This window comes from Hemitrygon akajei, chromosome 21 (genome assembly GCF_048418815.1).
Source record: "Hemitrygon akajei chromosome 21, sHemAka1.3, whole genome shotgun sequence".
Lineage (NCBI taxonomy): Eukaryota > Metazoa > Chordata > Chondrichthyes > Myliobatiformes > Dasyatidae > Hemitrygon > Hemitrygon akajei.
In genome coordinates, this window is record NC_133144.1 from 38,719,298 (window position 1) to 38,733,808 (window position 14,511).

The window sequence follows — 14,511 nt, forward strand, 5'->3', positions numbered from 1 at the left end:
ATTAAAAACTCATTAGAAGGGAAAAGATGAAATATGAAAGCAAGCAAGCAAAATAATATCAAAGTGGATAGTAAATGTTTTTTCAAATATGTTAACAATAAAAGAGAAATGAGAGTGGATATAGAACTGCTCGAAAATGAGGCAGGAGAAATAATAACGGGGGACAAGGAGATGGCTGATGAACTAAATGAGTATTTTGCATCAGTCTTCACTTTTGAAGACACTAACAGTATGCCTGATGTAGTGTGTGAAGGAAGAGAAGTGGATGCAATTACTGTTACAAGAGAGAAGGTGCTCAGAAAGCTGAAAGGCCTAAAGATACATAAGTCACCCGGACCAGATGAACTCTACCCTAGGGTTCTGAAAGAGGTAGGGTTAGAGATTGTGGTGGCATTAGAAATGATCTTTCAAAAAATCATTGGCTCTGGCATGGTGCCAGAGGACTGGAAAATTGCAAATGTCACTCCACTCTTTAAGAAAGGAGGAAGGCAGCAGAAAGGAAATTATAGACCAATTGACCTGACCTCAGTGGTTGGGAAGATGTTAGAGTCAATTGTTAAGGATGAAGTGATGGAGTACTTGGTGACACAGGACAAGATAGTACAAAGTCAATATGGTTTCCTTCAGGGAAAATCCTGCCTGATGAACCTGCTGGAATTCTTTGAGGAGATTACAAGTAGGATAGATGAAGGGGATGCAGTGGATGTTGTATATTTGGACCTTCAGAAGGCCTTTGACAAGGTGCCACACATGAGGCTGTTCACCAAGTTAAGAGCCCATGGTATGACAGGAAAGTTAGTAACATAGTTAGAGCATTGGCTGATTGGTAGAAGGCAGTGAATGGGAATAAAAGGATCCTTTTCTGGTTGGCTGCCAGTGACTAGTGGTGTTCCGCAGGGGTCGGTGTTGGGACCTCTTCTTTTTATGCTCTATATAAATGATTTAGATGATGGAATAGATGGCTATGTTGCCAAGTTTGCATATGACACAAAGATTGGTGGAGGGGCAGGTAGTGTTGAGGAAACAGGTAGGATGCAGAAGGACTTAGACAGATTAGGAGAATGGGCAAGAAAGTGGTAAATCAAATACAATGTTGGAAAATTCATGATCATGTTCTTTCGTAGTAGAAATAAATGTGCGGACTATTTTTTAAATGGGGAGAAAGTCCAAAAATCTGCGATGCAAAGGGAGACCTTGTACAGAACACCCTAAAGGTTAACTTGCAGGTTGAGTTGGTGGTGAGGAAGGCAAATGCCATGTTAGCATTCATTTCAAGAGGTCTAGAATACAAGAGCAAGGATGTGATGCTGAGGCTTTATAAGGCACTGGTGAGGGTTCACCTTGAGTATTGTGAACAGTTTTGGGCCCCTCATCTTAGAAGAAATGTGCTGGCATTGGAGAGGGTCCAGAGGAAGTTCACAAGGACAATTCCAAGAATGAAAGGGTTATCATACGAGGAACGTTTGATGGCCCTGGGTCTGAACTCGCTGGAACTCAGAAGGATGAGGGGGATCTCATTGAAACCTATCGAATGTTGAAAGTCCTAGACAGAGTAGATGTAGAAAGGGTGTTTCCCATGGTAGGAGAGTCTAGGACAGGAGGGCACAGCCTCAGGATAGAGGGGTGCCCTTTCTAAACAGGGATGTGGAGAAATTTCTTTAGCCAAATGGTAGTGAATTTGTGGAATTTGTTGCCACCTGCAGCTGTGGAGGTCAGGTCGTTGGGTGTATTTAAGGCAGAGATTGATAGGTTCTTGATTGGACATAGCATCAAAGGTTACAGGGAGAAGGCCAAGATTGGGGTTGAGGAGGAGGAAGAAAGGATCAGTCATGATTGAATGGCAGAGCAGTCTCAATGGGCCAGATGATCTAATTCTGCTCCTATGTCTTATGGTCTTAAGTACAGAAAACGATTTGATGGGAACATAAGAATATGGAATTCGCTACTACTTAAGTAAAGGCAGTGGCCTGATACCCATTGCAAATCACAAGATGTGTTGAAGAATTTAAAGTAGTCACTGTGGAGCAGAGCAATATTATGCAGAGATCAGCACATCTTGAACACCCACTGGGAAATTCAAATTTTTAACTCATTTTGTTTGATAATGTTGTGAAATTACCCCAATATTATCAACTCTTGTGCAATGGCCAATATTGTTCCTACCATGATATTTCAACCTCACAGGTTGAAATTGCTGGTTCTTTCCTCACAGACCAACTGCTGCTAATCCAGTTTTCCTGAAACCATGCTCTATAGATGGCAACACTCAGATTACATTTTCCATTCCCGTTGAGATCTGTAGCTTTATTGCAACTCAAATACGAGTTTTACAAATGTGCCCAGCCTGCTTTGCCTTTCGATCAAAGTCATAGCTCCTCTCAATTTCATTCCAATGTATTGCTACATTTCATCAGTTTCTGCTTTTAAATTAGGGTGGTTACCCAAGCAAAGAAAGCACCATTTACTTTTCTTTCAGCCTATAGGACAAGGTATAGTGAGCATGGGTATTACAGGCATTCACTGACTGCACATTTAATACCAGCTTCTGCAGAGAGCTTGACTGTAACCTTTTAGGTAGTCTGTGGCCTTTCTACACAAAGAGCATGCCTCCTGTGGACCCTGTTCTTCAACTACCCATCCACATCACTCAGACTCCCTGAGAGCAGTTTCTAACATCTCTTCTATTATTACAGCAACCATTCATTAAAGAGAATCACTCCCCTGCAACTGGAAGAATTCTGCTTCTATATCACCTAAAGGTTTAAGGTTAATATGTGGCCTATCACTGTTGCCTAGCCAAGTGCCATCCAATGTTCTAGGGATTTTACAGCTGAAAATTGTGAACTCCATGGGGGCTTTACAGCAGTATTACAGTGATCCACTATACTGTTATAATATTATTAAATTGTACTAAAGCATTTTATTAGGTCAATATCTTTAGGAGCTGGATAAGAATGGAAAGAATAGATTCAGGTTAACTCAGATGATAAGAAGCTCATATGAATCATATATTGAAGGAAAGATTGGATTTCTTGATTCTGCAAAGTGAATTTTAAGTAAAGTGAAGTCTAAGTGACATGTTATTATTAAACCTTCATGATAAACATCATATTCTGAGAAAACAAAATTTGAATGGTAAGTTCAGAGAATGCAGAGGAGATTTACAAGGATCTTGCCTGGATTGGAGAGCATGCCTTATGAGAATAGATTGTGTGAACTTGGCCTTTTCTCCTTGGAATGACAGAGGATGAGAGGTGTATAAGATAATGAGAGGCATTGATCTTGTGTATAGCCAGAGGCTTTTTCCCAGGGCTGAAATGCCAAACCAATCTTCCATCCCTGGACTCACTTTGCACCGCATGCTGTCGGAGCAGTGCTGCCAGGATAATCAAGGACACGGCCAACCCAGCCAGCCACTTTTTGGCCCTCTTCCCTCTGGGAGAAGGTTTAGGGGCCTGCAGATTCGTACTGCCAGATTTGGGAACAGCTTCTTTCCAACTGTGATAAGACTGCTGAACGGATCCTGACCCGGATCTGGGCCGTACCTTCCAAATATCCAGACCTGACTTGCACTACCTTACTTTCCCTTTTCTATTTTCTAATTATGATTTATAATTTAAATGTTTATTATATTTACTTTGATTTGTACTTCAGGGAGCGCGAAGCGCAGAATCAAATATCGCTGTGATGATTGTACACTCTAGTATCAATTGTTTGGTGACAGTAAAGTAAAGTAAATGGCTAACACGAGGGAGCATAGTTTTAAGGTGCTTGAAAATAGGTACAAGGGGATGTTAGAGAGTGGTGGGTGCGTGGAATGCACTGCCAGCGAAGGTGGTAGAGACGGATACAATAGGGACTTTTAAGCGACTCTTAGATAGGTACATGAAGCTTAGAAAACTAAAGGGCTATGCAGTAGGGAAATTCTACACATTTTCTAGAGTAGGTTAAATGATTGGCACAACACTGTGGGCCAAAGGGCCTGTAATGTGCTGTACATTTCTATGTTTCCATGTATGTTTTATATATTCCCATTGCAAGAACCTCATTCTTATTCCACTGTCCTTAATTTTCATGGCCCAGTGTTCTGTGACTTGTGGAGAAGGTTTCCAGCAACGCCAGGTGGTCTGCCGAGGCAGTGATAACACCATCAGTCAATGTGTGGGTGAAAAGCCTGAGAGCGTACAAGAGTGCAAGCTGGCACAGTGCATTGGTAAGGATGTAGCCACATGTGAGTAAGCTGACCTTAGTTCTCCATGTTGTATAAAACAGCAATATTTTAATTGCACTGTTAATGTTGGTTTCCATTGAAATGCAGAGTTAATTTGAATTAGATGTAGAGGTCGGTATACCCAAAGTAAGTAGAACCTGCTTGGTAATGGATATTTTTGCTATGATATGATTTTGGCACTACTGATGAAGAGGCAAAATTCAATATGGTAGTTGGGGTTTGATAAACATGATTGGAAAGAATGGGTGAGTTTGAAAGGCAGAAAAAAAGTCTGAAATAAATGAGGTTTTTGTGAAGTGCAAAATCATTTATTCTTTAATTCAAGGTTTTCAGGAATAACAGCTTTACAAGAAGGCCACACATGCAGGTGTCAGAGTACCATACTGCCCATTTTTGTCAGTATTTTGGAGCCACACAAAGGAGTGATTTTAGACTTCATTCCCCTAGTGAATCTGAATGGCTGTAAAGAGTCAGTGAGAGACCACAGTGAATCATAATTCAGCTTGTTTAGCATAGTAATAGAAAAGGACAGAAAGGAGTATAAGATATATAAGGGGCACAGCCAGATTTATTAGACTGGCATATGTAGACTGGAAACAGTCACTTGGAGATAGATCTGTGTAAAGAAGTGGGAGGAATGAACAAAAAGATAATGAAGGCTTAGGACAAATATGTACTCATTAAAGTAAAACGGAGATCTTCCAGTTCTAGACACCCATGCATCTTGAAGAATATACAGGCAGGACAAATCTATAAGGAGAAACTTATGAAAGATATTGAAAGCACACAATGCAGAAAGTCTGGATTATTAAAGAAGTGAAATTTTTTTAAAAATTGAGGGCAGAGAAGGGACATGATAAAATCAAGAAGCCTCCAAGGGAGGGACTAATGGAATAGTCTAAAAGACAAGAAAGAGTGTTTGGTTAAATCCCTAAATGGCGTGTGAAGTTTCGAATGAATGTTTTTAACAGAGGAGTATATTTCCATTACGGAAGAAGAATGTGAGGTAACAAAAATATTAAGCAGAGATAGACCATGAACACAAGAGATTCTTCAGATACTGGAAATCCAGAACAACACACACAAAATGCTGGAAGAACTCAGCAGGTTAAGCGCCATCTATTGAGGGGAATTTACAATCGACTTCTTCGGTCAAGACCCTGCATTAGGACTGGAAAGGAAGGGGAAAACAACAATAAGGTGATGATGGGAGGGTAAGGGAAACAAGCTGGCAAGTGATAGATGAAATCAGGTGAGAGGTGGAAGAGGAAAAGGGCTGAAGAAGAAGGAATCTGATAGGAGTTGAGAGTGATACTGTGGGAGAAAGGGGCACTAGAGGGAAGTGATAGGCAGATGGGGAGAAGAGAAGGGGTATTTGGGAGTCAGAATGATAAATGAAAAAAGGGAGAAGAGGAAGGGGTGAAATTACTAGAAGTTAGAGAAATTGATGTTCATGCAGTCAGGTTTAGAAGAATATGAGAGAAACAGAGAAATGATGTGTTAAAGGATCTAGCATCTTTAAAAATGAATAAGTCAGCAGCCCTGAATAAAATAAACCTCAGGCTCTTGAAGAAACAAGGAAGGAGTTAGTGCATGCTCCCACTATAGTTTTCTAACACTCTCTGCTACGAGAGAACAGATGTAAAACTGTTAAAAGAGGGGGAAGTGACAGGTTGAGTAATTACAGATCACTCATTTTTGTAATTGTTGGAGTAAATTATGGGGGAAGATAGATAAGCATTTAGTGAAACATGGGTAAATCCAGGATAGCGTAGATTTGTTAAGAGATTTGTAAGGACATGTTCGGTGCAGCATTGTGGGTCGAAGGGCCTGTATTGTGCTGTAGGTTTTCTATGTTTCCAGAACATCATCACTGATTTTTTTGAGGAGGTCCTAATGAAGGCCAATGTGAGTAAAGCACTTGATTTCTATACATGGTTTTGAGGAAGGTATTTGAGAATCCCAGATAAAAATAAAACTAAAGCCCATGAAATCCTGGGAAACTGAAGCTGGATTAAAAATAGGCACAGAAGGTAAGAGGTTGATAAGAGATCTTCTGCAATGGGATTCTGCACGGCTACATATATGGCTCCTTGCCTTTTTGTAGTAGACAGCTTGCAAAGGTAAGAAATAAGAATAGGCTACCCAACCATCAAGCCATTTTTAGCACCAATCACTTTTCCCTTGATTCCCCTAACACCTATAAATCCATTCATCTGCTTTGAATAAATACAACTGAGTTTTCCAAAGTAGAGACTTGCAAAGATTTACCAGCCTCAGTGATAAGAAAACCCTAAATAGCTTATACATTATGAAATAAAAAGCCCCCACCCCTTACCCCCCCATCATCCTTCCACTGTCCTAGTGTGCTGCAGAAAGGATGTGATAGCACTGAAGAAGGTATACAGAGGATTTGCATAGATATTACCATGCCTCAGAATTATAGTTAAAGACAGACTGCTAGTTGGGGTTGTTTACTTTGGAACAAAAGAATCTGAGAGGAGATTTAATTGAGATAAACATTATTGTGCTGGACAAGATGGACCTGTTTCCCTTGGCAGATACATCAATAAATACTGAGCATAAGTTTACATTCATCAGTTGAAGTACTGGAGGGAATTTGGGGGGTACGAACAAATGTCAGTCCTCCCGAAATGGCTACCAGAAACCATCACCACATTTTAAAGAGCCATGATCTGTAGGTCTGTAGATTATGAACTAGGACATAAAATTGGCCTGGTTTGCTTATAGACCAGGATGAAATGACTGCTCCTGTGCTAAAAATGTCTGTGATTCTGTAACTTTCTAGGCAGAAGTTGGGTACTCCAGTGCCTAGGTCAGTGGTAATGTACAAATTGTCTATTAACATCAGCTGACAAAAAATTATAGTGAATTTGGTGTTTGTTGCAATCAAGTTCCCAATATGCATTCTCAGGGGACATTGCTCTGAGAACGATTTGAAAAAATTAACTTCTGGTTTTCATTCATCTGATTTTGTCAGTTAATGAATTTTCACTATTATGCTATAAAGTTAAATAAAATATTAATTTTATTAAATAATCCCTTTGGTTCATTTAGGAAAATCTATTGTTTTCACTCCAAGTATGGAAACCATTGTCCAAGTAACTCCACGGGACAACTGGGTGTCACAGCTCGTACCAGAGAAGCCTCTTCATAAAATCCTAACAAGTAAATCACACTTTACCAGAGCTTGTACTAACAATGTTTAAATATTGGATTAGATTTTAAGAAATACCACAATAGATTTGCACTTTGGGTAACTAATCAGAAAATCAGGTGCTTGTTTTTGTGACTAACCAAACCTTTGAGCTATTAATATGAACAGAATTTCTACTATTACCTGGTTAGCACAAGTTGAAAAGAAATCAACTGAATCTGTGGATGTATTAATGAAAGCAGCTGGAGATTGTAGCTAATCAAGCTATTTAGCAGCTCCAGTGCTTCCTCCACAATATTCAAAGTTCAAAGTAAATGTATTATCTAAGTACATAAATGTTATCATATACTACCTGGAGATTCAGTTTCTTGCAGGGAAAGAAGAAGTGCAGTAGAGTTTTGTGAAAAACTGTACATATGCAAAGAATGACAAACAACCAATGTGCAAAAGAAAGCAAACTGTACAAATAAAAATAATACTGAGAACATGAGATGTATAGAGTTCCCTAAAGTGAGTCTGCAGGTTTTCGAATCAGTTTAGTGTGGTGGTGAATGAAGTTATCCACGCCAATTCAGGAGTCTGATGGTTGTAGGGTAATAACTGTTGCTGAACCTGGTGTTTGGGAGCTGAGGTGTCTGTACCTCCTTGCCTGATGGTAGTAGGTGGTTGATGGCGAGAAGAGGGAATGGTTTAAACGGTAAGGGTCTTTGATGATGAATGCTGCTTTATTCTGGCAATGCTCCATGTAAATGTACACTGGTTCCAGGACAGATACTTCGATATGTTAATACCAAGGATTTTAAAGATACTGGCCTTCTCCACCTCCATTCCCCCAAACGAGGACTGGCTTATGGATCTCCAGCTTCTTCCTCCTATAGTCAATAATCAGCTCTTTGGTTTTGCTCATGTTGAGTGAAAGGCTGTTGTGGCACCACTCAACCATATTTCATTCTCCCTTCTATATGCCAATTTGTCACCACATTTGTTTCAGCCAACAACAGTGGTGTTGTCAGCAAACTGAATTATGGATTTGGAGCTGTACTTTGCCACACAGTCATAGATATTAAGTTGGTAGATCAAGGGTCTGGGCACATGGCCCTGTAGTTCACCTGTGCTGATGGTGAGTGTGGAGGAGATGTTGCTACCAATCCATACCAGCTAGAGTTTTCCAGTGAGGAAATCAAGGATCGATTGCACCTGGAAGTACCAGCACCCTGGTCTTGAAGGTTATAATGAATTTCAAGGGGATGATTCTGTTGAAAACTTAGCTGCAGTCAATGAACAGCATCCTGAAGTATGCATCTTCATTTTCCAGGTGTTCCACTGCAGAGTGAAGAGCCTCTGTATGCCTTTTCTTTCAATTTGATATTATCCTTTAACTGCTTTAGTTGACTGTGGATAAATTAATCTCATGGAATCTTTATTTTTCAGTAGAATACATATTAGAACATAGAGCAGCACAACACAAGAACAGACCTTTCAGCCCCAATATCTGTGCTGAACACAATGCCAAATTAAACTAAATCTCTTTTGCCTGCACATTATCCAAATTCCTCCATTCCCTGAATATTTGTGTGTCTATCTAAAAGCCTTTTAATTGCCACTATCCGCTACTCCCCTTGGCAGCCTGTTCCGAGGCACATAACACTCTCAGTGTAAAAGAAAATTTATCTTGTGTGTCTCCCATAAATTTCCCTTTCTCAACTTAATTGCATGTCCTCTAGTATTGGACTTTTCTACCCTGGGAGAAAGATTCTATCCATGTCTCTCATAATTTTATAAACTTCTGTCACGTCTCCCCTCAGCCTCCAATGCTCCAAAGAAAACAACTCAAATGAGTCCAACCTCTCCTTAGAGTTCATACCCTCTAAAACAGGCAGCATCTGGTAAATCTCTTCTGTAACTTTTATAAAGCTTTCACATCCTTGCTGTAATGGGGTCAAACATGACTTCCTTACTTTTAAACTCAGTACTCCACCTTTGAAGTCAAGCATGCCACCTACCTTCTTTACCACTCGATCTATATCTGTAGCCGCTTATTGTGGGTATCGTTGAGAAAAATTAATTATTTCCATGTTATTAGGATTGAGACTTGGATGGTAGTTATCTTCTTTTTGACTACTTTGCAATTCTGAAACCACTTCTCAAAATGCCCTCCCTGAAGAAATTTCCCTCCTTATTTGGGATTTTTATTTGTTTTTACCTTATTTACTCTCATTGGTTTTCATTCCCCTTCAAAACTTATGATATATCATGTCTAATTATTTAGTGAATTTCTTCTGTTCTGACTTATTCCACATGGATTCCAACTGAAAATCAACTCTTCATCTTTAGGAGCCACAATATATTGTATATTCTAGATTTTAAGCATTTTTCAGATAGCTGCTCTTGTTACATTGTAAGATCCATGCTTCATGTTGAGACATGCATCCTCTCGATTTCTGTTCCTGTGCCTCAAAGCTGTACTGGTTGACAGTTCCATTTCATCCTACGCTGCAGGAGGAAAGGAGAACTGTGAAGTAACTGCTTGAGAAACAAATGCTGGAAGTCTTGAGAGAGAAATAATTACAATTTTATAATGCTTTATCAGAACTGGTTATTTGAGAAACAGATTGGAAAATCTGGTTATCAGAAATTGTTGAGGCTGACACTGCAATGTGCATTGAGCTTTGTGGGAAAGGTATAGGATGCCAAAGACACATTTGATGGAGTGGGGAAGGATGGAAATTAAAGTGACAAGTGACTGGAAACTTAGCGTCAGCCTTGTTGTGCAAAGTGCACCCAATTTGAGTTTGGTTTTGACTGATACAGGTTAGAGGGCTGTAGTAGTGACAGAGGTGGAGGTGTGTTAAGTGGGATTGTAATGTTGGTAGAGAGAGGAAATACTGTAGGTATTATTGACAATCAGAATAGAAGTTTGGGACAGGTCAGAGGTTACCACCATGGTTCTCCTACAGAAGCCTCTAGGCTGCAATTGGGTATTGTTGGGACCTCAGTTGGTTAGGATGGAAATCGTCAGTGGAATTAGGCATGACCCTCACTGCCAGAACTTGGTAGGTGTGGGCATTGTGATGGTTCCTTGTTTGAGATGAGTGAAATAGTAGTTTAAAGGATTAAAGCCAACTTTTAGATTCATCAAAGTGGTGTCCCAGTTTGTGACAGCACTAGATGTCCTGCAAAGGCCAAACAATGGTGTTGCCCAGAATTATGTGGCATGATTTCCTAGATAGTGGTTCAAAAGGAAAGTGTACAAGGAAAGATGTGATACAGAAATTACATTAGATGTGCAAAATGATTCAAACTTCTACAACAATGGAAAACAACCAACAAATGGTTATTGACTCAATTCATTCAGAGGCAATAATTTTTCCATTTGCATAGTGCAATCAAACAATCTAATTTTCAGTTACTATATAGTTTCATGTAGGTACATAGCCACATTGATTCTTCATTCTCAAATTTCATTGTTTGTAACTAAAATTAAACATTGCAATTTTAGGGGTTTTTTTTTTTGCTTTGACTTCTGATATGAATACAGCTCCAACAGAAGCCAGTATTTTGATTTTCTATTAAATAAGTAAACAATTTTAAGTTTTTAAAATTAGAATCCACAATCATTAATCAGTAATTCATAATTTAGTTATCTTTTAACAAACCTAATTAACTTTGTTTTGATTCAATTCACAGAGGAGCCATGTCTTGGTGATAAATCAATTTTCTGTCAGATGGAGGTTTTGGCTCGATACTGTTCCATTCCTGGGTATCGGAAGTTGTGTTGTGTATCCTGCAAAGAGAGAAACCCAAATTCACCACCTCCTGTTTCTCAGGCTGCCACAGGAACTGAAAGTTCTAAGGGCACTACCCATTCTAGTCCCAGCCCAGAAACAACAACAAAGCCAACCATCACAACATTCAGAGGGACCACCGTAAAGGATGAGGCTTTGCCAACAATTCTTCCTTTAGCAGAGAACAATGACGGCAGTAATGCATTTTCACCTAAGATATTTGTTGCAGAGTCTCAAGGAACAACTAAAGGCTTTGATAGGCTAAATAGTCGCACTTTTGCAAGTACATTCAGGTTTCCTACTACTCAACAGGTAACACAACGCACAGAGGAGGGCCGTTTTGACTCCTCAACTACTCATCAGTTGTTTATAAATAACGGCAAGACTTTGCCTCGTACAACTACCTGGAGCAATCGTTGGAGCTCAGCAAGTACAACAAGACAGAGAAGGGATGCTGGTGAATCAGAAGCAGATTTGGCCAACAGAATCCCACCCATCACAACATGAACTTCCAATTCAACAACACTGCTGTCCATTAAAATAAACCCTGGTTTTCCAGTATCTTCTCGGTGCTAATACATAGCACTCGTGAATTGCTTAACACTCATGCTCAACTGAAGGTGACTTAAGCCAGTTTCAGTTTAAGCTGCTGTTAAAGCTGTGCTGAGGTCAGTAGTTTTATACCATCTTCGTTCAAGTTGCTGATGATTGTACAGATATTGTAAAAGGTAACAACCACCTCATGGCAAAGGTCACTGTCTTTGGATACAAAATTAGGTTGATTTAATATAAAGGTACTACATTGAGCATTTTCAATATGCAATGAACACTTTAGTCAACAGATTCATTCTGATGGCATCATTGAAACAAACAGAAGATCTCAGATTTATGGAATGACTGCTTCTCATAAAGAATGATGCAATTTAAAATTCCTTCGAGACTTTTGTGATGATGTTGTGATAATTAAATGATAAACTTTCATCCATATTGTATATAATGTAAATGTTAGTGTCTTAAAAGTTAGTAGGCTTATAATATGCAAGTAAATGATGGCTGTTTTGTTAATTTAGTTGTTGCTTGTACAGATCTGCTTTATCTGCTGCTTGGCACATCATTCATTACAGAGTACATACATTAACATTCTTTTTGCATTTGTATAGTTCCTGTACATAAATGAATTAAGAGCTTTTAATTTTAATATTTATTGAATGGAAAAGAAATCTCAGTTTTTCATTTTGGAAAGAATTTATTAATGCTGGCCTCCACATCCCCTCATTTGTATCATCATTTCTTTGTATTGAAAGGAGGTCCAAACAGTTTAATTTATGGAGCAACTGGATATCGGCAGTACAAAGTGTATTTTCCACATAACAGTCAATGCATTCTCATTCGATGATGTAGAAGTGATTTTTTTTAAGTCTACACTCTTTAAATTTTAGAGGCTTTAAAGTTGTATGTAAAATTTTAAACAAGCTTTCAGGTCTTGTACATTCTTGTATAAAATCTAAACATGCAGTCTATTATCCGTGCAATGGCTGAACCAAACTGTGAAAATATTAGTCTATCACGAGCATGTGAACAGTGTTTAAAGTCTACAAATATTATCCGACCTCATGAAAAACAGTTTTTTTGGAACTGGATTAATGAAAACCAAAATAGACTACAAACTGAACGTATGTAAGACCTAGAACTGGTACTGTGCGTGACTGACCTCACACTATTAATTGTTTAAGTGTAAATGCAGTTAATTGCATTAGTAATAATGTATTTTCAACAGTGTATTCTTCAAAGTAGCTGAGAACTGTTGGAGAACACAGTACACTTAGCACGTAGTGAGTTGTTTAATTCTTCTACTCACTCGCAACACTTAAATCATGATTGTGTTTTTGAACATTGTATTTGATTAGCAACTAACACAAAATATGCAAAAATAATAGATAACTTGCATTCTTAAATCACTGTTTAGTTTACTGATCATAAAATTGGTAATAAATGCTATTTCAATATCTTGGTCAAAAGTTGTTTTGGAAGTTCTGCCTATTTATAATTTACAGACTGAATTATAATTTTAAATAGTTTAATGTACTTCTCATCCTTTCAAAAGATTGCATTCATTGCTGATAAATAGTGCTGCCTATACTTAAATTAATATTTCTAATCGTTGTAATATATGTGTAAGATATATGAGCAGAATTAGGTCACCTGGCTCATTGAGTCTGCTCTGTCATTTCATCATGACTGATAGATTTCCCTCTCAGCCAATCTCCTGCCTTATGTCTAAGTACAGTAAAATTCCAATAATATGCTACCTGTTCAGAAATGTAATTGTTCAGCAACCAGTTCTCTGAGTCCAGATTCACATGCTCCCTTTAATACTCTGAAGCTCACATTCCTGTTGTAACACAACAGAGCCCCGGTTTCCTACACTCACTTTAACACAATTCCAAACTATTTTCAACACGCTGAGGATCTGTTTCCCCACTATTCCTTGAAACTTACCTTGTTCTGTTTTGCATACACCCTTGAAACTTACCAGGCTGTGCTTTCTTGCATTCCCTTTAAACTTGTTTGATGGAAAATGTATTGGCATATTGTGTAAAAGTGGATTTTAAAATATATCGGAGTATTAGTTGAAATACTATCTATAGTCTAGAAGATCTGCCAGACTGGCATGACTGAAGTCTTGATTGTGCCAGATTAACAGAATTTTGTTAAATTGAACCTACTTGACTGATGTATTTAGTCTTCCCCAAAGGATTTTGATCGTATCAAATTTGAAGATACTTAACAGTTTCTATCTCTAGTTTTTATAGAATTTACAGGTATCTACTTTTTGAGTGAAGTGCTGCTTGGAACTTATAAGGAGTAGGCTGAACATTTGTGCATCAAAGTGCATCAATTTTTGCTCCCAGTAAGTTGAATCTACCCTTGGAATTTCTGACATGTTCCACATGAATGAATAAGGTTCAGGCCTACTGAGAATTCATCCAGTTACACCTTACAAGCCTGATTTTTAAACCAGGATAATATTTTTATGTATTTCCATCAGTGACCTAACACCTGGTTAGTTGATAATTAAGGTTACTTGGATTTTCACTGGCATACCAAACATCAGAATTTAAGCTGTGATGAACCACCTGATCTGATACAATTTTTGAGTTTAACAGAACATGACAACCTTACTTCTGGTTATCTTGCATATATTGATGTCAGTTTCCAGATGTGAAACAGCTGTTATGGCCTTCATAGGATTGGGTATATCTCACTTCTCCCTCGAGCACGTTGTAATCCCTTTTTTCTTCCCCAGTTACGCTGAA

General features: G+C 38.6%; 1 protein-coding gene across 5 annotated transcripts in view; it reads left to right on the plus strand.

Moving 5' to 3' along the window:
- The window catches only part of adamts14 (ADAM metallopeptidase with thrombospondin type 1 motif, 14), a 211,218-nt gene extending 198,006 nt beyond the window's left edge, over positions 1-13,212 (plus strand). For 4 of the 5 annotated variants that reach the window (XM_073025266.1, XM_073025268.1, XM_073025267.1 and 1 more), the window contains 3 exons: positions 4,084-4,213; positions 7,310-7,420; positions 11,097-13,212. In XM_073025266.1, coding sequence (XP_072881367.1) covers positions 4,084-4,213; positions 7,310-7,420; positions 11,097-11,701 — 846 coding nt within the window. In that variant the 3' untranslated portion in view covers positions 11,702-13,212. The remainder of the gene's footprint in view (positions 1-4,083; positions 4,214-7,309; positions 7,421-11,096) is intronic. The other variant, XM_073025269.1, reaches the window with a different exon arrangement.
- The last annotated feature ends 1,299 nt before the right edge of the window (positions 13,213-14,511 follow it).